The sequence below is a fragment of the Panthera onca genome, chromosome B2 (assembly GCF_046562875.1).
Source record: "Panthera onca isolate mPanOnc1 chromosome B2, mPanOnc1 haplotype 2, whole genome shotgun sequence".
In the NCBI taxonomy this organism is placed as follows: Eukaryota; Metazoa; Chordata; class Mammalia; order Carnivora; family Felidae; genus Panthera; species Panthera onca.
In genome coordinates, this window is record NC_138343.1 from 23737632 (window position 1) to 23765519 (window position 27888).

Genomic DNA, 27888 nt, shown 5'->3' on the forward strand with positions numbered 1-27888 from the left:
AACACTAATTTCATGTTGTTTTACAATGTACAGGGCCTGCTATTCGCTGGTGTGCTGGGTGAAGAGCTACCAGTTTCCTGGAATTGGGACACAGGACCGAAGCTTATTTTAGTTACCTATACTTGATAGAAAATTTCGAAAATAGCTATAATTTAACAAGCACCTCATAAAGGTCACACACTCTCCTCAGTACTTCATATTTACTACTTATTTTGGGAAAAAATTTTTTTTTAAAGCATAGGAAAGTACAGCAAAACAAAACAAAACAAAACCTTGAGCACATAGATACAGAGAAGAGGTTGGTGGTTGTCAGAGAGGGGGGCGGGCCATGGGCAAAGTGAGTAAAGGGGGCCAAAAGGTACAACCTTTCAGTTATAAAATAAATAAGTCATGAAGATGTAATATACAGCAGGGTGACTATAGTTAATAATACTGCCTTGCATATTTGAATGTTGCTAAGAGAGTGGATCTCAAAAGTTCTCATCAAACACAAAAATTTTTTTTTGTAACTATATGTGGCAAAGGACACTAACCAGGCTTAGCTGTGGTGATCATTTTGCTATATACGCAAACATCAAACTACTGTAATATTATATGTCAATTATACTTCAATTTTTTAAAAAAGTACAGGAAGGTACAATAACAGTTTTTTCTACATTTCCTGCCCAATTTCCTTCCCCTCAGAAATTTGGTTTGTATCCAGGCCATATTTTTATACTTTTACTATGGAGATATGCATCTCTAAACAATATTTGGTGTTGCTTTGGGTATTTAAGAATATTTACATAAATATCACGCATATCATAGTGTATGCAGCATTTTTGTACTCAAAGTTATATTTTTTGTGATTCCTCCATGTTGCTACACATAAACCTGGTTATTTATTTTCACTTGTATATAGTATTCCACTGTATGAATGTAGTGCAATTTATTTACCCACCCTTCTACAGATGGACATTTGAGTTGGTTCTAGTAAATCTCTATTATAAAATAAGAGTACAGTAAACGTCTTTCTATGCCTCTTTGTGCACATGTCCAACACGTGCAGGGGTTTCTTCAGAAGTAGAATTGTTGGATCCAGAGGCTGGGATTATTTTTAACTTTACTGGATAATGCCAAATTGTTCTCCAAAGTGATTGAATCAATTTACATTCCTACTAGCAGTGCATGAAAACCCCTGACTCCCCACAATCCTCTCCAGTGACTGTTTCATCAAAGTTAAAAAATTTTTCTAATTTTATGGGAGTGAAATATCTCACTCTGAATTTCTTTGCATTATCATGCTTTTGGTGAAATTGCACATCTTTTCCTATATTTGTTGGCTATAGTGGTTTCTTCCGTGGGTTACCGTTCATGTCTTTTGCTCGTTTTTCTATTGGGTTTGCATTAAAATGTTTGCTTAAAAGAATTTTAGTATGTTCCATACTAATGCTTTGCTTATGTTATATGTTACAAATATCTTCTTCCAGGTTTTTGTTTGTCTTTAGTTTTTAAAAGATATCTTTCATTGCGTTGAAGTTTTAAACCTTAGCATAGTTTAATTCATGTATGTATATTTTTATCATTTGCCTTTTTTTGGACCTTGCTTAAGAAATCATTTCCTATTCCAAGGTCATAAAGAAATTATCCTGTATTTCATAACGTTTTCATGTTTTAGTTAAACATTTATTTCTTTGAAGTCTTTTTGTGTGTATGGTATGAGGTAGATCTCATATACCATCTCTTAACCTTACAACAACCCTATGAGGAGGCATCATTCCCACTTTACAGATGAGAAAACAAAGATCTAGATAAGTGACTTGTTCAAGTTTTATAGACAGTAAAAGGCAGCAGAACCAGGACTTGAATCCAAGTTTATTTGGTCTCCAAAGGCCATTCTGTTGTACACATGGCATGATGCTCTACCAGAAGGCCAGGTACAAATAAACATGACATTTTCTCTTTCAAGAAATTTTCTTGCATCCTTATTGTAAGGGTACCACTTAACTCTAAATATACCCTAGATGGGAGATGATTAAATTCACTTATTTTCCTTCTAGTGTAGAGGCTCAGGTCCACTTTGGCCCTGGGTCCTCCAAGCCTTAACCAGTTTGAAACACCAGTGGATTGGACTGAACTGGGAATTAAAAGAAAAGTGGGAGTGGCCTCAGCCACCACTGAATCTTGGAAATTCATCTGTATGTTTAGGATTCTCTTTCTTTTCTGGTCAGTTGTTCTCTGTAGGTAGATATGGTAGAATCAGGGCAGAAAGAAAAGTCTAGAACAGCCGTTTGTAGCATGTTACTGTTTTCCCCCATTGATTTATAAGATTGTTTCATAATATAAGACTATTAGCTCCTTTTCTGTAATTTTTATTGCAAATATTTCGTCAAGTTTGTTATTATTCTTTTAGTTTGTGATATCAGTATGTTTTGACTTATCTTTGGTGTAATCAAATCTGTCAATCATCCCCATCATTTTTCTGTTACTTTTATGCTTAGAAACTCCTTATGAGCCTTAGATCGGCTTAAAATAACAGTTTCCTTTGGAAAAATTTTAAAGTTTTCTTTAAAGTCGCTTTTCATTATATGGTTTAATATGAAAAGTAATTCCCTTCCGTTTACCCCAACCTCCACCTCCACTCCCCCAAGGTATTTACTCTTAACAGCTTCTTGGATACCAATTCCAGAGTATTTTCATAAATGTAGAGCAGAAACTACATTTGCAGCAACAAGTCATTTAGTGGGCTTTTTCACACCGATTCAGAGTTGTGTGTCCCCAAACTGACGACTGTTGGATTTAATTTTCTCTAATCTTAAGGGAGCTACAAATCTCACCAAGAGGCCACCAAACCGGCCCTGCAGCCACCTCCCTAATCTTTTCTGACCTATATATGCAGAGGCAGGAAGGTTGTGGGAGGAGCATTCGCAGGAGTAGCATTTCTTGATCTGGAGTCCTCAGGGATTTGTGGATGGAATTCAGGGGGGTCATGATCATGAGTGGGAAGAATAAGTCCGTCCTTATTTTTACTATCTTCTGGCTGAAATTTAGCATTTCCTTCCATTACGAATGTAGACAACAAACCATAGTAGTATCAGCAACACATGTAACTTTGTCACCAGTAGAAGCCACAGGTGTTTTCATGTTACACACAGTTGTTGCAGATACCTCAAAATATCATTTACACTCAGCACCACTTAGAAATCACTGCGAGGATTGTTACATGAAGCAGCATACATATTAGAGTACAAATTTAAAAAAATGTTTTTTTCCTTTGTAATATTAGTTTCCTTTGTAATATTGCATATTTTATTTTATAAACATTCTAAGAAGAGGTCCATAAGTCTTTTGACATAAGACTACCAAGAGAATCTATTCACGAGAAAGATCTGGATAGAGGGTTTGTGGTTTGGGGTCTTCTCCCATTGGTCCCTCACAGCCAAATGAGAAGCTTCCAAGTTGTCCCTAGTAGATATTGAGTTGTGCTATCTTGCTGGTATCCCATTCAAGGTGGCTCCTCTCCCCAACCCTCAGGCTGTGATGGGCATTGCTGGGATGGTTGCCTGGGGGTGAGGCTGTGAGTGGAGATTACCTGGAGAGCATCTTCTGGGTCAGACAATAGAACCACCCATGGGTGGGCCCCTCCAGGCACAAGAGCACAACCACCAAGACAGATGAGGCTGCAAGAGTCCAGTGAAAGTGCTTTTGCCCTATTCTTCTTGTCCTCCATCCCCTCACCCCCACCCACCCTCAGAGGGGTTAGAAGCAGCAGGGAGAGGGAGAGAAAGGAAGAACCTTGCAAAAGGAGAACCTTATTCCTCCTTTCCAGATGGACCCTTGGGCCACAAGTCCAGCCTGGGATGGATGGAGGGGAAAAGCCTTTGGATGTGAATGGATATCAAATTAATCTTTCACTTAGCCTGGACTTTAATATATGCAATAGAATCTTAGTGACCAGAATGAGACTGCTTTTGAAGCTGAGTGACTAAAGAGCTGTGTGTTCAGCCCAAGGAGTCGAGAAGAGACTAGAAAGGAAGATTTGAAGGCAGAGGTTGAAGAAAAAAAAAAAAAAAAAAAGAAGAAGCTATTTCATGGCAAACCCCACACAGTTCAGACTGTCCATTGTACTGGTCTCATGTGCTTGCATATCCATTTGTTCTTTTTTTTTACACAACTCACTTTTTTTTTTTTACTTTACTTATCTGAGTTACATATATTTTTATGGTTTCACTTTTTAAAAACATGTAACTCTTTAATTCAAGTGGAATTTTGCCACGCGGGAGGTGGGGATGGGGGGAGAGGGCAGTGTGACTTTTACCCTGAAGTTTGGAGTCCCATTGTGACCAGCCAAGTCCTTGATAGTCTGCACACCTACCCGGCAGGTTTCACTGGAAAGATGTCGCCATTGCTCCTGAGGCTTGCAGGGCTCCTGTTGATTATGGTTTGGCAGGCTGCTGCTCAGGCCCTGGGGGAGGGAAGGAAGGACAGCAGGCTGAGTCACGGGGCAGATACCTAATGTGTAAGGAGAATCTGAGCCAGAGCTGTGAGGGAGCATCTGGTGGACACACTGGCAGGACCTTGGTGTCAGTGCTTCCTGCCTACGGGCCGTGGTCTGGACAATAAGGCGGGGGGTTGGGGGTGGAGTGGTTTGACTACCTCAAATGGTTGAGGCTGATGGCCAGAAGGTGGGGTGGATCTGCTGAGAGCTTTTGAAGGATCTGAGGCACCTTCCCATCTCTTCCAACCCCATCTCTTCTCAATGTTGTGGGTAGTCGCCATATTCATCCGTCTGGTCTCCTGCCTCATTCTGTGCCCACCAGGCAAATAAGTCTTCCTTCCAAACCCACCATTGCTGTCTGTCTTCCCAGCTTGAATCTTTTTCCTTACTTTCACTTACTTTCTCCATCTTAAATCTTTTTCTCTTCCTTTCATTGTGCTTATTTAATGCCTTCTCTCCTCATTTTTCTCCATTACCCCTTTTTCTTAAAAAAATGCAAAACAGAAGGATCATAGAGAATTTTCTTCCCACTTTAAACCAACCACATGTATACCTTTAAAATTATTATATACTAAAATTTTTTATCGTGTAGTACTCCATACATACAAAAGGGTATAAAATAAAATGATCCCCTTGTATTGGACACCCAAAATAAATATTACCACCTCTCTCCTTCCCCTTCACACATTACCAATACCTTGAATTTTTTTACGTATATTGATTTTTGCAGGGGGTAATACTCCAAGGAATAGTTTGTGGATTAAGAATGCAAGGATGGGAGGTGGGTGGGTGGTAGGGGGGGCAGGGTCAAAAAGTCCCCTTCTGGGGCTCCTGGCTGGCTCAGTGGGTTAAGTGTCCGACTTTGGCTCAGGTCATGATCTCAGGTTAGTGAATTCCAGCCCCACGTTAGGCTCTGTGTGGACAGCTCGGAGCCTGGAGCCTGCTTCGGATTCTGTGTCTCCCTTTCTCTCTGCCCCTCCCCCACTCACGCTCTGTCTCTCTGTGTCCCTCAAAAATGAATAAACGTTAAAAAAAATTTTTTTTAAAACCCCTTTCTGCTCACATAGGATATGCGTTAGACTGAGGCCAGGCACAAACCCTGGATTGTTATCACTTGAATTAGATCATAACAGCCCCCTTTAAAAGGCATGCTGGTTATTTAAGTAATCTACTACATTAGTAGCCTTTACTACTAGAGGTAGGGCTTCTATCTTAACTACTCATAAAAATGAAGAGAGGGTGGGAGATTCATGATTTAGCAGCATTTCGTGTAAAAACCGAGGGGCTTTGTTAACTGTAAGACTTCTATCAGCCAAAAGTGTTAAGTGGCTTTGAACGAGATGCACACAGATTGTGCTACCAGAAGTGCGATGTTCCAAACATAGGAGCAAAAGCTGGAGTCACGTGACAGCCGGCCTAGCATGTGCAATGCTAAGTAAGCATCAGGGGCGCCTGGGTGGCTCAGTCCGGGAAGTGTTCGACTTCAGCTCAGGTCAGGATTTCGCCGTTCATGAGTTCGAGCCCCACTTCGGGCTCTGTGCGGACAGCTCGGAGCCTGGAGCCTCCCTGGGATTCTGTGTCTCCCCGTCTCTGCCCCTCCCCCACTCGTGTTGTCTCTGTCTCTCTGTCTCTGTCTCTCTGTCTCTGTCTCTCTCTCAAAAAAGCGCCCCCGGAGGAACACAGGCTGGGTGGGGGCTTGAGAATGTTCCAGGGGAGGCTTCTGTGGAGGAGGGGCAGGCCTGCAAAGAGGGTGCCAGAAGGACCTGTGTGTGTGCTTAAATTCCCCGGATTTTACCGGAGGCCCGTTTCCTTAAGGGGCCTCCCCGTTTTTAGCTCCTCTCCATTCCCACCCTTCCACAGCACGGTCACCACGTGTCTTCCTAGAGCACAGATTGAATCATATCAGGCTCCTCCAGAAAAACAGGTGGTGGCTTCACCGTCTTCGGGATAACAACGAAACTTCTTAGCGCGGCATTAAACGTCCTGCGTGGCCTGGCGTCGGATTTCTTTCTGGGCTCAACTCCAGTGACCTCTCCAATGACATCTCATGCACACGGAGCCCGATCACAGGGCAGACTTTTCTTGTACCCTGTAGAGCGTGCATTTCGCAGTCCTTTGCTCTTGCCGTGCCCTGTGACTAGACTAACTCTCCTTGCGTTCTGTCTTCATTGATTTTTTTTTTTTTTTTTTTTCCATTCTTCCACATCGGATCCAAATGCCTGTGTGGAGCCTTCCTTCCCAGAGTCCTCTGGCTCAGGTGATATCCTTTCCTCTCTCTCTGGGCAATTTGTTGTTGACAAGGGGTTGGATTTGCACATCTGCCTAGATGGTAAGCTCCTTAAGGTTAGGGAGTCTGTGATTGATATAGTACAGTCTGTGTATACATATATTTACAACACACTATGCTATATATACTCTATATTTTATATTTATATATTGTATATTACATGTTTTTATATATTTCATACACTGTATATATTATATTTTATAATTTTTTTGTAGCTCTTCTCTTCTATCTGAGGACAGACACACTGTGGATGTGCATTGGTTTCTTCAACTGCCCATTGGAGGAGAATACTTATAGGGAATACAATCGATGTTTCACTGACTTTACTCCTGGCCCCTGGAGTCCGATCCAGTGTAGCTCGTGAATACAACTTTAAAACTGACTTGCTGAGCCAAGTACCGAAGCCATTCAACTTTGTCTCCCAAAGAATTTCTTTCCCTCACTTGGGAACATGTAAGTTATATTATCTGTGTTTGGAAAAACACAGAATTAAGTCTCCATTATCAATTCTATAGTTTACCTTCAGCAGATGCTTTTACTCTCACACTAGTTTCATTGTGCCACCCAGACCTTACCTTGAATAGTTTGCAGACTACCCGTGGTGTAGACACTTATTCTAATAACATCTCAATCCAAACATCACCAGGAAAATATATTTTCTGGAAGAATATTGGCTGATGATTTCAGACCAGAAAAGCTTTTGGATTTTTGGATGTTTCAGGTTACCTATATTAGAATCTTTACCTTTTGATCCTAATAGTCAAAAGATGATGGGGTCATTCACCTTTTTCAATGATGGATTCATAATTCCTGAAGTACCAAGTCTTCTGCATGTTGATGTAACAGGACTCATTAGGTCTATGTCTTGGTTTGACAGATATTCCCTCCATCAAAACAGTGAACAGACTGAGTAACTTCGTCTGTCTGGGCTATGGATATACAAAAGGTCTGAGAATAATATGGAAATATGGATATGAGTTCTGTATTCTCAGCATGACTTGTTGATTCTGCAGGTGTGTGTGTCTGTGTGTGTGTGGTGTGAGTGTGTAAGAGTATGAGTGTGAGCATGCATGAGTGCACCCATGCAAAATGAAGTTTCAGAGAAAGTAGATTCACACAGGCTTGAAGGAGGACTGAGCAGGAAAAGGTAGCAGGGCCTCTTTGGATGTTTGATCTAGGCTGTGTGCCAGCAGGAGGGAGAGTCTGGTTTGGAGAGATTCCAGGGGCAGGAACAAGGATGCTATAGAGGTGGGGTTCATGTGTTTGGAGAAGAGGGATTTTGTCCCACTTCGATTGTTCTCATCACTGTTGTAATTTATGACTCTGCACGGATGACTACCCTACTAGACTGAGGAGGTATGCAATAGATTTTAAATAAAGTTGATTTTCAATTGGCTTGATACTTACAGGGAGATTGGGACCTAGGAGGAAGCAAGAGCTCTGGGAAGGTGATACTTAGAGGGAGATTGGGACCTAGGAGGAAGGAAGAGCTCTGGGAAGGTGGGGACTGGGCTTGAGAAATAGAAGTGAGACCAGGTCCAAGCCTGTGTACATATGGGTTTGTACTAAATTAGTGGAATAATGTGGAACTATGCAAGTAGTTTAGGTTGCCTCTAGATTGTACTCCAACCATGCTTTGGATTGGAGAAAAATCATTTTTTCCACTTCAAATGGCCACCTGACCTTGTTGTATTGGAGTGCACAAAGTAGGAAGTTCACGGAAAGGGTCTTGAACCCATGGCATCTCTTTGAAGGTAAATTGCTCTTGGATCTCTTTACAGTTGGAAGCAGAAAGCTATTACAGCAGCCAGTGCCTTCTGCCCAAGGGCATGCTGGGATTCCTGATGAGCCCTCAATGAAATGTACTTTCTTTCCCTTTAGAAGCAAGAGTCCCAGACTCCTCTTCCAGAGTAGAGTGGAAACTGTCCTTTCTCAGGACTTTGGGTTCTGCCGTGTTTTAGTTTAGCCAACAGTCAGCTCAGGACCTTGAAGCAGAAATAACTGCATGTGTTCTAGAACTGCGAGAGATGAAGGAGGAAGGCAGTGTAAGGAGAAGGAACTGAACAGGAGGAAGCCGAGGCAAACATACAAAGATGATCATCTTTGAAAACTGCCACCAAGGCTAAGGAAGGGACTCCAGAGATAAGAAAGGTGACATATAAGGGGTTGAGCTTGAGACAAAGTCCATCTTACCAGTGAAGCCACCGAGATGTTTAGAGAGCAAATGTGAGTCACATGTGGACCAGTCTCTGGCTAATCATGTGGGCTCAAGCCTAATTTTACCGTGTGTGACTAGAGATAAAAGAAGTAGCAGTCAAGGCCATTTCATGTGAATGGAGTGATAACAACCTAATGAAGAAACATTTTTCAGCTAGATGAAAAAGAAAACCCTTAAAAAAGTAAACGTAAATTCAGAACCATGGACTAACTGTAAAATCAGTCCTTGCCAGTATTCTAAAATATGAACCTTCCACTCAACAAATGGCTTCTGTCAACAGCACAAAGCTTGCTGCCATAACCCTGAAGGAGAGGCAGTAACAGACTTTAAATGTGGAAAAGATTGGTAACACGGAAGCAAGAGCCAGCAAGACTGAAACCAACTAGTCCTAAACCACAAACACCAGAAAAAAAGTCAACATACCATTTGTCACCATTTCACCACCAGCATTGCTTAAATAGCCTTCATTGAGGACGCTGAGCCCCCAGGTGGCAGCTGAAATCCTCAGCAAACAGTGCATTTTATTGTGGTGGCGTCCCACCCGAAAGGGCAGCTGGAAGCAGTTTGTCAGTGAAAATGTAAGAAAGAGAATCCGTGACCACTCAGGGCTTATGTTAAATATCAAATGGAGGTACTTCAAAATTTTAATTTCTTTTGGTGGGTGTGGGGGGTTGGATGGAATGGAGAGAGACAAGGAGAAAAGAAAACACTACGCTTTGGGGAAAAAAAAAGAAGATATTTGGTCAGAGGGATGACTTGATCATTTTCCCCATTGTTCGGTGTTGGTTCATGCCCCCCACAGCAGGTGAGCCCGGAGTGTCTGAAGGGATGTATATTGCCCATCTACCTCACATATGGACATGAAGTTCTTTTTGTGTCTGAGAAGACCCCTTAAATTTTCTTCTCAATACATAGGTAAGATTTCTACCCTTCTGCCTCTCCTGAATGCATGTTGCTTGGCTACACTTCATTACTTACCGATTTGGATTACCTCAAGTGGGTTAAAACAAAGAAAACTCATACTTCTCTGAAAACCCTTTGTTCAGTGGAATGCCATACTTGTCTGAACTCATCCGCCGTATTTGCCGATGGCTACCCAATGTCAAGGAGCAGAGATGAGCAGATATGTTTGCAGATTCTATGGCATACTTTCTTTAGTTACTAAAATATAAAGTTACCAAAACTATGTATCTAAATGTATATATAATATATACTAGGGTAAGGCAGAGAGTATGAGTGTGGACATTAATTGTGGGCCTACTTCCTGTCAGGTATTTTTTTGAAATTATATTACTACTTAATCCTTACAACAATCAATGAGTTATCCATTATTTCCCTCATTTTACAAAGGAAGGAATGGAGACTCAGTAACCTATTCACAATCACTTTAAAGATAACAGGCACTTTTTGCATGGCAACCTGTGGTCTTTTTGTGAGACATTAGCTGCCATGATGCTGCAATTGTGTGGGGAATTTCAGCAGTTTGAATGCTATCAGAATGAAAGCTAACTTTATGATACATTTATTGGTGTTTTCACCTCTAAACATTGAATGAATGGTGGTGGAGGGGATAATACGAAGGGAAGCATTTTGGGGATCACACTGGTAGTGATTTCCTGTAATGTTTCTTCTGTAAATCTAAGTTGTCACTTAGAAAATCTGATGCAGCCGACAGTGTATAATACAGTTACTTTCATTACTGGGTAATCTGCCCATTTGTTTCCAGCTTTGACAAGAATGGACAAACTTTAGAAAAGCATGGAGACTCTTGCTTTTGATAAGAGAAGGTTGCTTCAGAGTAAAAATATTGGCAGAATACCACAGAGTAAATCCAACAAGGTAACTTAGTGCCACCTTGCAGATATCCTCAAATTATTTTGTTGGAGTTATGAAGGGAAGGAATAGATGTACAATTCAAACTCTGACTCAATCATGAAAGTAGCAGAGGTAGATACTTTAATATTTCTACAAATATCTCTTGAACTCTCAGGGTTCATTCATTTTAAGTTAACTAAAGATAGACCATGCCAAAAGGCATAAAGAACTAAACTTGATTTCTTTCTTTTTTTTTTTTAATTTTTTAAACATTTATTCATTTTTGAGAGAGAGAGAGAGCATGTGCAGGGGAGGGTCAGAGAGAGAGGGAAACACAGAATCTGAAGCAGGCTCCAGGCTCTGAGCTGTCAGCATAGAGCCTGACGCGGGGCTCGAACTCATGGACCATGAGATCATGACCTGAGCTGAAGTTGGACACTTAACCAACTGAGCACCCAGGCACCCCTAAACTCAACTTCTATTTACTTCCCCAAGGACTAGTTATATCTTAACACTCAGTTTTTTGGTGCTAGCAAATGGTACAGGGAGATGATAGGTGTGCATCTGAAATAATGCTTTAAGATTTCTCCTATATTTTAAATTGCTAAAAGCAGAAGCCAGGCTTAACTCTGTTTGGGCCCCTGCAGACCCAGTCTTTGCTCTGCTCCATGGCTTGGGATGCTGACAGATGAGAACTTTATCAACAGGCTTCCTTCCTCTGCCTTCTAGTTGGATACAACCAAGGGGAGGCATCTTTGCAAATCTGGAGAGTGGAAGGACACAGAGGTCTAGGCTCTCTCCCCACTGGGTTGTGGTGAATTCAGGAGGACATCTCTCACTGAACAGTTGCCTTCTTCAGGTTCTGATAATCTACCTCTTCAGGTGCTAGTGTCTCCCCACTGTTGCTAGCCCAGGATCCTGCCCAACATCTTGTTGGATTCCCTAACTCTGCCCATACCTCCGTCAGTAACCTCTTTATGAAAGTCTCCTCAAATTAGTTTGGCCATGCCACCCAACTCTTGCCTGAACCCTGACCGACTGCTTTTCAGCACAGTGCTTTATACATACATACAGAGGCTTTTAAATTCAATGAAAAAGAATGGCTTGACCCTTCTGATATTTGCATTCAAATATTGCTTATTGTAGGGTGACCAATTGTCCCTGTTTGTTTGGGTCTGAAGGGAGCTCCCAGGATGCAGGAATTTTAGTTTTGAAATTGGGACAGTTCTGGGCAAACCAGATGAATTGGTCACTGTAGCAATACGTTTTTAAAATTTGTAATTGGTTTAGAAAAGCATTATCTTATCTTTGAAAAGATTTCTATGATCATATTTAAGCTAAAGTTGTTTTACTAAATAGAGTGTTCCCCACTAATGAGAAAATTTGTGTCTGAAATGATTCTTGTAAGGCACATCGGTGTAATGTGAGCAGAGGATGTGTTATTTTTTTTGCCTGTTCAAATCTGTTTACTCTCCAGAGGAAGTCACCCAAGGAACTAGTGAGACATCAGGGTGATGATGTATAAGTGCTTACTAAGAAGTTTTGAATGAATAGAGGGGCAAAGTACATCACAGTGAAAAAGAGCTGCTTGAATATGGTTTCTGATTTAAAAAACACTTTTGGGCATTTTAAATGACAGTTCTCTGTATCCCTGTCCTTCCAGTGTGCTGTTATCCTGAAAACGTAGGAAGATATTTGCATATTAGGAAGAATGTATTTTATTGCTTTGTGTAACTAATTCCATTTGTTGGTATATTTTAATTCCTAAGAGATCAGTTTGAAAAGAAAAGCAACAACCTCAAACAAAGCTAATATTTTAAGAAGAAATCTTTATTTACATGTTGGGATATAGTTGGATTATATATATTTTTCCCATCAGAAATGTGTTTATTAAATGACAATATTAACAGTGATCATACTGCTTTTGTAAATAGGCTGCCTGGGAGGAGGAAATTCAATAGAGTTAGAAATCCACCATGATCTGAATGCTTTTCAATTCAAGATATTATTTTCTGGTAGGAGAGCTTTTGACTATTCACTGTAGGAAGCCAGAATTGCAAATATGTATCCCTTTACTCCTGCCACTCACTCTCAATCTTCTTGATCTACTTCTGTTCCCCAAATCATTGTTCTCTTCTAAGAGCTGGACAAGTCATTTAAAACAAATTGGTAATATTGGCTGTGGTTTAAATTAGAATTTAGTAATTTACCTCAGGTGTGTTTGGAGAGCTCCCTTTGGTATTGTCTCTGAAATGGCTGTTGTCAACATTGTTTTCTGACTATAAACTTACTATAAGGAATGTGTGAAAGATATTGACCTAAGTGTATTAAATTTACCTCATTGCAATAAACATTTATTGAGTGCCTACTATGTGTTAGAGGATAATAGAAAATCAGACTTCATAAAAGGAAGGTATCACTTGAAACATCACGCAGATGGAAAGAAAAAAAAAAAGCAGTAGTCACTCATTTGGGTTAAGTTTTAAAAAATTACATTCTGTATATTCATAGCTATTTTTAGACCGAGTTTTCAAGATTGGATTCCTCTTTTCTTTTGTAACCTTGTGCAACTTGTAAGAGTTTAACTCCATGTTCATAAGTAACATTTTTTTTTCTTCAGAGAAATGTGAGAACATGAAATAAGATCCTAGAGTCCCACAGTAAATTTTCCATGGCCTCCGTGGCTTGTCCACAGATGTGCCTTGCAGGATTATTATGTGTTGCTTGTGGCTGAGAATGTAGTAGAATTTCAGTTTAATGGACTTAGTAATAATTATTGGGTCACACTCCTTGGTTGCTGTTGCCATCCAAATGGACTGCAGAAATGAACACAGAGGTCAAAGAACCTGTGCCCCTGTTCAACACAGACAGGAGCATCTGGTCCAAATGTGAATTTTCTTTGGTGGCAGAGACCACTTTCTTTCTCCGTAATGGCAATAGGAAATGTGCTGGGGAAATGACAAAAGATTGTCAGAATGGAAGTTTGGGTGACCATTCCAGTGAAGAAATTGTGCTGACAAAAACAGATCAAGAAAATCTCACATTGCAAGTGGGCAGATTATCTGATCATAACTCAAAATGCCTCATCCTGGCTAATAATGGTGTGTTTTGAGGTTTATCAGTCAAGGGTCAGCCCATAATAGTTCTTCTGCCTTTGTTGTCTTCATTATAGCTTCATTTCTTTGGCTCCAGATGTTATTTTCATGTTCATGAAAACGAGTCATTAAAAGCCGTAAAAAGTGAATATCTTATTGTTTAAAGCAATTAAGTAACAGTCTGCTCAGGTCTTGTAAGAATGGGATCAAGATAGGTGTATGGATGGGGAGGGAGGCCACCTGACGTGGGAGGAGTACTTAAAGGAGGGGCAAGATTCAGTCAAAGTTTAAACTGTTTGATGTTACATTTTGTCCAAGGACGATATGTATTAATACAGTTAAACATATCTTTTTTTCTCCTTTTTAAAAAAATTTAAATTCAGGTTAGTTAACATATAGTGTAGTATTGGTTTCAGGAGCAGAACTTAGTGATTCATCACCTATATATAATTCCCAGTGCCCATCCCAACAAGTGCCCTGCTTAATGCCCATTACCCATTTAGCCCATCCCCCCGCCAACACCCCTCCAGCAACCCTCAGTTTGTTATCTGTATTTAAGAGCCTCTTATGATTTGCCTCACTGTCTGTTTTTTATCTTATTTTTGCTTCCCTTTCCCTATGTTCATCTGTTTTGTTTCTTAAATTCCACCTATGAGTGAAATCATATATTTGTCTTTCTCTGACTGACTTATTTCACTTAGCATAACACATATCTTTTGACCCTGAATTCCACTTTAAAAAGTTTATATTAAGAGGGGTGCCTGGGTGGCTCTGTCTGTTAAGTGTCCGGCCCTTGGTTTTGACTTGGGTCATGATCTCATGGTTCATGAGTTTGAGCTCCCCCATTGGGCTCTGTGCTCTTGGTGTGGAGCCTGCTTAGGATTCTCTCTCTCCCTTCCCTGCTCGCACTCTCTCTCAAAATAAATAAACTTAAAAATTTTTATATTAAGGAAAACCCAACAAAATACATGCACAAAGGTGTTTATCACAGTATCATTTAAAAGCAGTTAAAATTTTTTTTTAATGTTTATTTATTTTTGAGACAGAGAGAGACAAAGTATAAATAGGGGCGGAGTGGAGAGCCGGAGACACAGAATCTGAAGCAGGCTCCAGGCTCTGGGCTGTCAGCACAGAGCCCAACGCCAGGCTTGGAACTCAGGAGCCGTGAGATCATGACCTGAGCAGAAGTCGGATGCCCAACTGACAGAGCCACCCAGGTGCCCCTAAAAGCAGTTTCAAAGTGAAAATAATTTGAGTGCTTATCAGTAAGGAGTTGGGATTCTCTGCAGGAATCCAAAATGTTGATGTAGATGTGTATTTCATGTAAAGCCATGGTGTATTATTTAAAGAGAAAAAATAACAAAAAATATGTCCAACATCATCCAATTGTTTTTAAAAAAATACTTGAGTTAAAAAAAGAATCAATATATAGAGATAAATTTGCATTAATTGCATTAATTACATAGAAAAGCTTAGTACTATAAAATATTTTTTCTGAATAGTAGGTTATATGAATATGAAATATGAATGATTTTTTAAAATTTGTTTTATACTTTAAAAAAAAATTGTACACATATTACCTTAAAAATCAGAAAAACAACAAAAACAAACAAAAAACTTCTCATTTTAAGAACTGAAATACAACTTTGCCTAAGCAGAAGTCCCTAACTGTAGGTCCTGGGTGCCTCAGCTGTGGCAGGAAGTCTCTTTGCTAGGAAATTAAAACCCCCAGCTGCACGTAGGCTCTGGAAGCTGTAGCAGTAAAAGTATCCTAGTAGTCAAAACAGGAGTCAAACAGCTGAGAACACACTCTTTCAAACATGACTTTGGACGCTACTTCTCACCCACCTCTCTCTTCCTGGTTTCTGTCCCATGTCCTCACTCCCTGCTAATGCTTACATCTGAATGCCCCACTGATTTCAAACTCAACATTCCCCAAACTGACTTAGATCTCCACCAGGTCTTTTCTTATGGGATGTAATCTCTCCCTCATTTGACCTTCCATAGTTCTTTGTAGCCTCTGTTGGGGCACCTATCTCCTGCAACCTGTATCGTATTGATTTGAGCACTTGTCTTATTCCCCTTGCAGAACAAAAGCTCCTTGAGGCAGTGTTTTTGTCTTACTCCTGGCTGTCTACCCTGAGGCCCCTAGTTCCATGCTTTTCTGATGGGAGGCACCCAAAACCATGTACAGTAAATCAATGACAGGACGGACAGATGACTTCTGCAGGTTGCTAGCTCTCATGACATCTGGGCTTGCTTGTTATTTCTTAGCCATGTAGAAAACCACTTTCTCATCCAATTTCATCCTGTCAAAAATCCAGGCATGCCTTAGTGAAGATAAGGCAGAACAAATTAATGCTGCCTTCTCTGATATTTATAAACACAGGGTATAGGATGTGCTATCATTTGACTTGGAGGAAGTAGAAAATGGAACCCAGCCAACTATTTCTTAGGTCATTAAAAGTTATTAAAGAAAGCAATAAGAGACATGAAAGTAACCATTGCAGTAAAGGGGAAGCTCTAGCTACAAAAAAATTAATTTAGAAAGGACAGATAGAAGAAGATTCAGAGAATGGAAGGAGAATTCAAGAGAGGAGGAAAGGAGAATGCAAGAGAGAAGGAGTTGTCAAAACAGCTATGGAATGATAACTGTAGAATAACCAGAATGCTTCTGTTGAACAATTTCTGAACACGTACCGGTACGATTACTAGTTTTAAATAAAAAGGGGTCCCTCTAAGAATTCTGCCCTACTGGATCAGAACAAATTCAGGTGCTGGAAGGTCTTACCATTGTTTCTCTTCAGAAATAACTTCCTAATAGTATTCCCTGTATCTCCAGCTCTTATTTCTTCTTTTCCCCAGGCTGGTCCGTGTCCTGCCTGGAATGCCATAAAATTCTTCTGAGGTCTCTGCGATCTCTGATCACCACCTGCAATTACAATCCCCACAAGAGGAATTTACTAAAGTAATTGGAAAATGAAGTCTCACAGCATTTAACTACTTTCCACAAGGTCCATATTGAATTTGAGAGTGAGCCAGCGTTTTGTGCTTGTGTGGTGGAAGCAATAAATATCATTAAGCACTGCATCAAAGTAGCAATGCATTTAAAACGATAAAGGATAAAAAACAATTTTCAAAATTGTCAAACTTGCTCTTCTCCACCTCAGTAGATGTCAATATCTTGCTTACTTGCAATGTATCATGAAGTATTGCAATATATTAAAGAGTTAGTAAGCCAAGTGGCCTCATGTTCATCATGAGGGTGGGAAGACTGCCATTTGTGATCATGAACATTTGTGGGCATACACCTTAAGGACCAATTCAGTGTCTCTCTTTCCCTTTTGTAATAGGCTAGTGGACATAACAATGACAGTGAGATGGTCCTTGTCCTCAAGTGACCTTCAGCGTAGTAGGGAGACAAAGACATAGGTCTTATACAAAAGACGTCTTATACAAAAGGTCTGAAAACGAGGAAGTAAAGTGTGTTTGATGGAGAGTTGGAAGTGATTCGTTGTGATGTAGAGAGAGCAAGAGCAAAGTCAGAGTCATGGAAAAGCATGTTGTGTTTTCAGAGCAGGGAGTGGATTGGCATCCACTTGTGGCAGAAGGTTTATGGAAACACATAGTCAGAGATAGTTCTAGAAAGTCTATACCTTTAGGAATTGGTTTAAAAAAAATTTTTTTTTAATGAAACTCATTGTCAAATTGGTTTCCATACAACACCCAGTGCTCATCCCAACAGATGCCCTCCTCAATGCCCATCACCCACTTTCCCCTCCCTCCCACACCCCATCAACCCTCAGTTTATTCTCAGTCTTTAAGAGTCTCTTATGGTTTGTCTCCCTCCCTCTCTAACTTTTTTTTCCCCCTACCCCTTCCCTTCCCCCATGGTCTTCTGTTAAGTTTCTCAGGATCCACATAGGAGTGAAAACATATGGTATCTGTCTTTCTCTGTATGACTTATTTCACTTGGCATAACACTCTTCAGTTCCATCCACGTTGCTATAAGAGGCCATATTTCATTCTTTCTCATTGCCAAGTAGTATTCCATTGTATATATAAACCACAATTTCTTTATCCATTCATCAGTTGATGGACATTTAGGCTCCTTCCATAATTTGGCTATTGTTGAGAGTGCTGCTATAAACATTGGGGTATAAGTGCCCCTATGCGTCAGCACTCCTGTATCCTGGTTTTGGATAAATAAAAAAATCTGAGGTCATTCCCTGTGACTTTTAAGACACTCATCTTGAAAACGATTTTAACTCATGTCATATACAGCTGAGCAAAGCCCTAACTCAGGTAGTACATCAAGATCACTGTTGCCAACACAGGGAACTGGGAAAAATGAGGTTTCGCTAAACCAGTAAGAACGCTTAAGGAATTTGGTGGTAGTCAGCACTGGCCAACACTTCTGACGGGTACTGAGGTTTGGTGGGGAATGTCTGACTTGACTCTAATTGGGCTGATATCATCTCCCAACTAGTCCAACTGTCCTTACTGGGCTCCGTATGAATGGCAGCTGATCTTTTATGTCATAGTTTAATTTGAGATCAAACGTGCTTTTCTTGGAAGCTGCCTTTCTGCATTAAGTCAGGGAATGCTCAGCTTTCAGCAGAAGAAGCTGATGGCTGGGGAGTGTGACCCCTCCTTCTGGGCTGACCAGCAGCAATGAAGGGGTCCAGGTTGGTCTTTGACCTCTTGAACCATAATGATAATATATTTATTGAGAACTTATTATATAGCAGGCTTTGCACTGTGCATTGCAGATGTATTCTCTAATCTTCACAACAGCTCTCTGAGCAAGATTCTATAATTCTTGCTTGGTGGATGAGGAATTACAATCTATACAAGTTAACTTCCTTGAAGTAATGCTGTTAGTGGTGAAGCTGGGACTTGAACCCAGGCACTCTAAGGCTCTCAGTCTTATCTCTCTTCCACTGTCAAAACCTGGTTTCAGAAAAGGCGTTAAAGACATTCTGCTGCCAGGTAAAGTATGTATGGAGAGGCAATATGGTGTAGGGGTTAGGGATATGGACCATGCAGTCAATCTGACATGAGTTTGTATACTGGCTCCATACCTTCCCTGTGTGAACAGACAGATGACCTAGCCCTCCAGCCTTCAGGGTTCACATCTGTAAGATGCTGCTAACAGCTGCACATACCTCATAGATTATCCTAACTGTGAAGTGAAATGATGTATACAACTCTCCTGGCACGTGTTTTGCTCTCAACAAATGTGAGCTGCTGTTTTTATCCATGAGAAGTCATGCATACATTGTCCACCACTTGGATGTTTTACCAATCAAATACTACTTAACCCAAAATAAATGACTTTAGTGGTAGAACTTTCTAAGAATCTGTACTCAATTATTAAGGAATCTGTACTTAACCGTTAAATAATTATTAAGTAATAGGCAAATATCTACTCAATTATGAAAAGCTCAAATAATACAGATGACCAAGTGGTCTTTAATCACTCACACAGTGAAATCTGACTCTTCCTTAATTCTGTTGGGGGCCCCCCATGAAAGGGACAGAGGGGTTCTTCGTGAGCATCTGGAAGTGATGCCATGCAGGCCACCTTCTTGGGGGTAGCTTTCCCCCAGCTTTACTGATCAAGGAAGCTTCTCTTGCTACTCCTATCAAAGCAGCTGGGGATCATGTATGTAAGGAATGGAAGTGTCTGATAGGCAGAGAAGCACCAGATTTGGGGAGGCAGTTCCAGTTTTGCTCTGTCCCTAACTTGCTGTGTGATCCTCGCCCTCGCTTCCTGACTATAAAATGGGGGCTTAAAGTTAGAGAATCATCAGCCCCATCTCCAGGGGCCATTTCACTAGACGTCTTCATGTGATAAATACAGAAATGATGACCCACCTCCACACTAACAGAGTTGCCCAGGGTCACATACCTAGTAAGAGGCAGAGCTAAGACTAGAAAGAACCTCTCACCCCTAGTTCTCAGGTCCTGGATATCTGTAGTGAATGAGTGGTGAATGTTTTTCTTTCTTCTCTCATCCAGTTTCTCATCAACAGGAGCCATTTTGAGCTCTACAGTCCTCTGGCTCTACCAATCTCTCTCTCTCTCTTTCTCTCTCTCAGAGACTAGCAAAGTTGTCCCAGGCATGAATGAGTATATAAAGGAAGTAAAGCCTCTTTTTTCCCTGGCTTGGGGGATCCCACTGTGATAGGACTTAGTGCACCTTCAGCAGCTGTCCTGGTCATGAATGCCCTTCAGCTGCAACCAGGAGGGCGGCGCTACTCACCCACGACCATCCTGGGTCTCTAATCAAAGCCATCAACTCTGAGAATGGGGATGGCAGCCACCTGTGGGGACCCAACCCCCTCTGTCTTCTTCATTTCCTTTCTTACTCTATTTCTACCTTCACTTGAGACCCTGCCAACAGCCTTCCCCAGGAAGAAATTCAGAGGAATTTCTGGCATCTCTGCCACCCTCTTTCCCCTCCCCAGGAATGTAAATTGCTTCAAAGTCTGCCAATGACTTGGGATAACACAGTTATTATTGCTCGAGTGCAGAATTCTGGTTCTCTCGCTGCCACATGTTCCTAGCCTGAAATCCTTCAGTTTGATGGCAGCAGGGTTTACTTCTAGTTAACTGTTGTCTTTTTTCTTTTCTTTTTCCTTTCCTTTCCTTTCCTTTCCTTTCCTTTCCTTTCCTTTCCTTTCCCTTCCCTTCCCTTTCCTTTTTTTTTTTTTTGAGAGAGAGAGAAAGAGAGAAAGAGAGAGAGAGAGAGAGAGAGAGAGAGAGAGAATGAGTGGGGGAGGGGCAGAGAGAGAGGGGGACAGAGGATCCAAAGCAGGCTCCAGGCTCTGTGCTGACAGCAGAGAGCCCAACATGGGGCTTGAACTCACAAACCATGAGATCATGACCTGAGCAGAAGTTGGACATTCAGCCAACTGAGCCACCCAGGCTCAACCCAGCCAACAGCCACCCTAACTGTTGTTTTTTAATTTTCTACTGCCAGTAATAGCCTGCCCTCCTGTAGCCTCTGTTGAAGCCCCTCACCAGACAGCACAGATATATACCTCCTCCACCACCCAGAAGACAAAGTCACATACACACAACAAATGATCATCAAGGAAGATTTTCAGAAAATCACCCTAGGGTCTGAATTACCCAGAGCGCTGTGGTACTGGGCTGTTCTCTGGGCTTGCCACCAAATACAGCAGGTAAATGACCTACCCCTGAGAAAGATGTAGCTTGTAAGGCAAAGTCAGAGAAGTAAGAAGGTTTTTTGCTCTCCATGAGGAGAAACTGAGGAGATTACAGTGTGATAGGACACAGGGCAGGAGGGAATGCAGGAGGAGAGAAAAAGGAAACAGACAGTCGTGATTAAGCAACAATAACAGCTATGGGGCTCAGTAGACTTGAGTAACTTTTATCTGAGCTCTCACATTCACTAGGTGTGGGACCTCCAGTAAATCACTTTACCTTCCTGCTTCGTCATTTCCTTGTCTGCACCAGGAGAGGGTTGGGTTAAAGGGCCCCTTCTGGAGAAAGCATTCAATTAGCACACCATCTCTTCTTCACACTAGGGGCTTGGGTGGAGGGAGGAAGGTAGAGGATCTTTAGCTATGGTTCTTGCCCCTGTGAAGTTTGTGATCTTGTTGGGAAGACCAGTACGTGGACTCAGGGGGGTGATAAATTCACTGTGTGGGATTATGTGTGGAATTGCAAGGCTTAAGTCAACCACAGGGATTTAGAAAAGGGACAGGAACTGAGGTCTGGGATGCTTCTTGAAGGAGGCAAGACATGAGAAGGGCCTTGAAGGGTGACTAGAATGTAGGAACAGGAGGGGAGAAAGGAAGGGGAACCTGCGGAGTGGAGCCGAGGTGCCTGTAGGAAGAAGGAGCTGAATATAGTATGCAGACAGAGCCCGTTATGTAAGCCTTGAAAGCCATTAGATTTCTTCCTTTTTTTCTTTTTAAGAATTTTTTTTTTTGAGAGAGAGTACAAGTGCGTATGGGGGGGAGGGGCAAAGAGAAAGGGAGAGAGAATCCCAAGCAGGTTTTGCACTGTAAGCACAGAGCCTGATCTAGGGCTCCATCCCATGAACCATGAGATTGTGACCTGAACTGAAATTGAGTGGGACACTTAAACTACTGGGCCACTCAGGTGCCCCAAGACTTCTGTTTTTAAAAGAATTGTTTCTGGTATCAAAGGGTTAGAGGTAAATTTGATTAAATAAAGAGGGATGAAACAGGAAGTGGTTCTCAATCCTGGTGGCACATTGAAATATGAATACCTCAGCTCCTTCTCTAGAAATTCTGATTTATTTGGTCTGGGAAGAAAGTCAAAGGATAGTTCCTTCTTGTGTCTCCCTCTCTTCTTTTTCTCCCTCCTTTCTCTTTCTCTTTCTCTTTTTCTCTTTCTGCAGTTATTTGGGTATGAGGTGATAAGGGCCTGAAATAAAATAGTAGCAATTGAAATGGAGAAGAAATTAAGATAAAGAGACATTTTAAAGGTAAACTGCCAGGTACCTTGCTAATGAACCACAGGGAATTAAAGACAGATTCCATTCATTTCTTCAAAATATTTATTGAGCACTTAGCATATGCCTTATACTGAATCAGAAGCTATGGGAAATTCTTGTTCAACAAGAACTGAATTCTTGTTCATGAGCGTATTTATTTTTTCTTACCTTTTTTATTATTTATTTTTTTAACTTTTTTAACATTTATTCATTTTTGAGAGACAGAGAGAGAGCGCGAGATGGGGAGGGGCAGAGAGAGAAGGAGACACAGAATCCAAAGCAGGCTCTCAGCTCTGAGCTGTCAGCACAGAACCCGATGTGGGGCTTGAACCCACAAACCACAAGATCATGACCTGAGCCGAAGTCAGGCACTTAACTGACTGAGCCACCCAGGCGTCCCTTTTATTTATTTATTTTTTTAATCATCAGCATATTTATTCAAAGCTATAACTTTGCCTTTAAGAATTGCTTTAGCTGTGTTACACAAATCCTATCATATAGTGTTTCGTTTAGTTCTAACTATTTATTTTTTATTTTTTTATTTTTTTTTCAGTGTTTTTTTTTAATATATGAAATTTATTGTCAAATTGGTTTCCATACAACACCCAGTGCTCATCCCAAAAGGTGCCCTCCTCAATATAACTATTTATTTTTTAAAACCAAGTGTCATTTAATCATATGTCACCTAGTTTCTGGACATGTGGGATTTTATTTTAGCTATCTCTTAAAAAATATTGATTCCACAATTGCATTGTAGTTAGAGGACATTGTCTGAATGGGATTGATTCTTCAGAATTTATGGAATTCTGTTATAAATGTGCTACATATATTTAAAAAGAATATGTTTTCTGTTTATTTTGGGTATACGTATATTATTTAAATTGTATTTTCTGCTCATGAATATCATGCTCTTTTTATGTCTATTTGACCTATAGTTCTTAGAGATGCACATTAAAACATTTCCAACTATGGTTGTTAATTTACATATATGTTTCTGTTTATTTTATCCAGTTCATGAGATTGTACTATTAGGTGCATGTAGACTTATAATAATTATATCACATTGATTATATCCATTGTTATTTAATTAAACATTTAAAATTATGAAATAATATACAAGCAAAAAGCTGATAAACTTTTATGCACCTTTGAAGAAATACTTCTACAATATTCCTATAACTGTGACTAAGGCCGAAAATAAAACATTGCCAACATTCAAAAATCAAAAGGTAACACAGAAAAAATCTAACCTTCCCCATCACGAAGCTACCTTTCTCACAAAGACTTCCATACACCACATGCTTCTTAGGGATCAGGCTGTTCGTGGCCATGCATTCATTCCGCCCTTCATTACACCCAGCCATCTCAACACCTTTCCCTGCACTGTGACTCCCACTGGGCAACCCCTCCCTCCAGCCCCACCTTCTGATACTTCAAGCTGTCACTCAGTGGTGCCTCTGTGGAGAACTTTCTTCATTGTGTCTGCTAGAGGGACTCTAGCCCTCTCTTCTCCATATATCTTCACACCATAAGAAAAAAAAAAAAAACCTTCATCCAGTTTCTGTATTCTTCTTGTAGTATAGTTATTTTCTTTATCATCTACTAGATGTAAGCTCCTTGAAGGCAGGACCAGGGTCTTGCCAACTGAATTCTGTTGAATTCTTGTTGAAATTCTTGTTGAAATTCAGTTGAAAACAAATGAGTTACCACTTTACACCCATTAGGATTACTCTCATAAAAGCAAAATTACAAGTGTTGTGAAGATAATTATTAACTTTATTAATTATTAACTTTTTAAATTAAGGTATTATTTTTATGCAATGAAATTTACCGAGTTTAGAAGTCAGAGTTTTTAAGGTCTCAAATGCCCAGATAAGGGATTTGGATGGCCAGAGCTCACTTGGTGCAATAAAAAATTCAACAGACTTGTTGGCATCGAATTATAGTTCCACCATTTGCCAACTATATGATCTTAGACCAATTACTTTTGTCTCAGGACCTTATTTTCTCATCTTCAACCATGATAGGACTACATCTCCAGGAGAATATGAAAAGGGTATAGCGTACAAATAATGCTTGGCACATAATAAGGATGTGAGAGGTAATAGTTCATTTTCTGTTTTACTCATCAGAATCTTCTCTGTATCGTTCCAATTTTAGTATATGTGCTGCCGAAGCGAGCACTACTCATCAGAATCTTCAAGTGCATAGTCTCTGCACCCTTTTAAAGGTGGTTCTGATGTACAGCTAAAGTTTCAAATCATTGGTGCAGGCAGTGGGGGCCATGGCAGGCTTTGCTCGGGGCAGTGGCATGATTAAGGCTATACACTGGGAGGGTGAGTCTCAAGTGGCACCCACTGGGCCTAGAAGCCTGGGAAAATGTGGAAAGGCAGAGTGTGGAGAGCAGGTGGAAAATTTGATTCAGAGGAGATGGTGATGAGCTTGGTTTCAGTTAATGTTTGTTTATTCATCAATAAGCAAACACTGATTCAGGCCTACTTTGAGTGCGCCCTTGTATTTCATACATAGATAAATGCATCCTCACTTCCCTGACTCATCTCTTAAGGAACAATTCTTAGAAGGCTTTCTGTGACCTCTCTCTTCCTTGTCTTCTAGCTGACTCAGTGATTATACTGGTAGCAGCATTTTAGGAAAGGTTAGGAGTTTTCAGTTGACTATGGAGTACAGAGCTCTCAACCACAGGTATTCCATTGGGGCGGTGGCTGGTAGGATAGTTCATGGCTTTAATCTTTCTTTTAGGATCTTCTACCACAGCAGCTTCCTAGTCTAGATGTCATTATTAATATAAATCCCTAGACTCAGGTGCTGATTCTTCCTCCTCCCCTCCTCCTCCTCCTCTGCTTCCTCCTTCTCCCTCTTCTTCCTCTTCTTCCTCTTATTTCTCTCCTTCCTCTCCTTCTTCTTCTTCGTCTTTGTCTTTGTCTTCTTCTTCTTCTTTTTTATAACACTAGGAACTGCCAGGCAGAGTTGAATAAACAGGAAACCATGATATCATTCCTCTAGTGTGATTAGGTCGCTGTAACAATGTCCAGCAGAATGGGCTGCACAGTGTTCTTGCTAATGTTTCCTGGACAGTCAACTTCATGGGGCAAATACACATCACCACAGAGGACTTATGCTGGCTACCTAACTGTCACCAGACCTTAAAAGAAGGATCAGAATATCCTTTATTTCTTGTTTTGTTCTCAATAGGCCCGCATATCCCTGTTTTGTCTTGACTTTAGGTACATGGTCCCATGATTGGGGGAATTAAACTAGGCAAGGTGGTCAGAGAAGGGCCCAAGGAAGAGATTACTGGTGGCATATTGTGAGGGAGAATGGAAGCTAACCCTGGCAGGGTTAGGAGTTGGAGATTGCAGGGCGTGTGGAGACAGTTCATCCTTATGAACAAAAGGCAGAGCATGGAACTACTTAAAATGTAACTAGCACTTAAGAAGATGAGGCTGGAGAGATAGGTAAGGTATCTGGCTGGCATAAATTTTTAGGGCAGAGGCCCTAAGATCATTAGGACGATATTGAAAATTTTTTAAAGCAGGGAGGCAGATTTTCATTTTGAAAAGATCACATGACTGCTGTATAAAGACAAGATTAGTAAGGGCCAGAGTACTTTTGGGACTATTTCAGGTGAGAGGTGATGGTAGCTTGAGCTACACGATGTGCTAGAAATAGAAATAAACCAAAGACTTAAGCAGCAGATAGTCCTTGGTGATGAAATAGAAATGATGATGTGAATCAATGGGAGTTAAGATTGACTGCCTGTAAGGGGGTGACCATGGTGTCCTGTTGTCAATTCAACTCCATAGATCTAAAAGAAGATGCCTCATCTTTTCTCCATGTATCTCTATCTGGCTTGCTGTGGATGGAATGTTTGTTCCCCCCAAATTTATATTTTGAAATCTAACCTCCAATGGTATTAGGAGGGGAGGCCTTTGGGATGTGATTAGGTAATAAGGGTGGAGCCCTCATGAAAGGGATTGGTGTCCTTCTAGATTTTTTTTTAATGTTTATTTATTTTTGAGACAGAGGGAGACAGAGTGCGAGTGAGGGAGGGGCAGAGAGAGAGGGAGACACAGAATCCAAAACAGGCTCCAGGCTCTGAGCTGTCAGCACAGAGCCTGACGCAGGCCTCAAACCCACGCACTGTGAGATCATGACCTGAGCCGAAGTCGGACACTTAACCGACTGAGCCACCCGACTGAGTTGCCCTGGGATTGGTGCCCTTCTAAAGGAGACCCCAGAGAGCTTCCTCACCCCTTCTGCCATGTGAGGACACAGTGAGAAGACAGCTGTCTATGATCTAGGAAGTGATCTCTCTCCAGACACTGAATCTGTTGGTGCCTTGATCTTAGACTTCCCAGCCTTTAGAACTGTGAGATGTGTTTGCTGTGTAACCTACCCAGTCTGTGGTATTCTGTGATAGTAGCCCAAATGGTCTAAGACATGGCTGGTATCTGTTAATGATACAATCATTTTAGTCATTTGATCTAAAATCTGGACATAATTTTGGACTTCTCCCTTTCTTTTATCCTCAAATCCATGGCTAGTTGTTATAAAGTCCAGAATTTTCTCCTTTTGAAATGTCTCTTTCATTTCTCTTGCTCTTTTTTTTTTTTTTTTTTTTTTTAATTCCAATTCAGTCCCTTATAAAATACCTGGCGTTTGGTGCCTACATTTTATCTCCCAATTCTGGTCTCCATCCTGAACACTGGGTCTCTTAAATATTGCTCTCACCATTCTGTTCCTTCCACAGAACCTTGCAGGGAGTTCACCTTTGGCCTGAAGTGAAAATCTGAACACTTCGGTTTAAAATTCAAGGTTTTCTGCAGTCTGTCCCCAGTCGATTTTGCCAGTCTCTACTTCCCTACAATAGTAGTTTTAAAACTCTTTTAAAGCTACTGAACCCTTTGTTCAGATGGAATCTTTTGTTTGAAAACATGGCAGCTCCATCTGTACAGCAGGTGAGTGGAAGTTTTGGTTGGAGCAGGAATGGGGAGTGACTTCCTCTCCCCTCCCATTGCTTCCTTTCCTTCCCTACCTGCTTTGTCCCCTGAGATGAGCCTGTTCAGAACATTGTTTAAAGTCCATAGCCCTCCGGGGTTGCTCTTAGGTCGAAATAGGTGTTGTCCTCAAGGAACGAGTGGGTCACTGAAGCCAACATATGTTTCCCTCTGCTGGGCCTCTAGTCTGCCTCTCCTGGGGTTGTTTCCTCATTGGGCAGGGACTCTGCCTCATAAAAGGTCCCTCTGTGATGTAATATGAGCATCTTTACCACACCACTGTAATGAGTACAAGAGTAATTTTAACTATACTGGACATACGGCCTCTTGTAACATCCTTTGAGAAACTGAGACCATCACAAGCACAGCCCTGTAAAAGCAGTTTTATAGAGACTGTCCCATGTGCTTCCGCACTCCCTTGGTCTGATTTAATTGAGAAAATATTATATCCAGAGCAGTGCTTTCCCAACCTGTGGATGGG

The 27888-nt window shown here is 41.0% G+C and overlaps 1 protein-coding gene across 4 annotated transcripts in view; it reads right to left on the reverse strand.

The window, feature by feature from the left end:
- CDYL (chromodomain Y like) overlaps positions 1 to 27587 on the reverse strand; it is a 240921-nt gene extending 213334 nt beyond the window's left edge. For 3 of the 4 annotated variants that reach the window (XM_060614908.2, XM_060614905.2, XM_060614903.2), the window contains exons 1-3: positions 27446 to 27587; positions 16684 to 16824; positions 4355 to 4444 (exon numbers count right to left, since the gene is read on the reverse strand). In XM_060614908.2, coding sequence (XP_060470891.2) covers positions 4355 to 4444; positions 16684 to 16686 — 93 coding nt within the window. In that variant the 5' untranslated portion in view covers positions 16687 to 16824; positions 27446 to 27587. Of the gene's footprint in view, positions 1 to 4354; positions 4445 to 16683; positions 16825 to 23811; positions 23909 to 27445 lie in introns of all 4 variants that reach the window. The other variant, XM_078446672.1, reaches the window with a different exon arrangement.
- Positions 27588 to 27888: the final 301 nt, after the last annotated feature.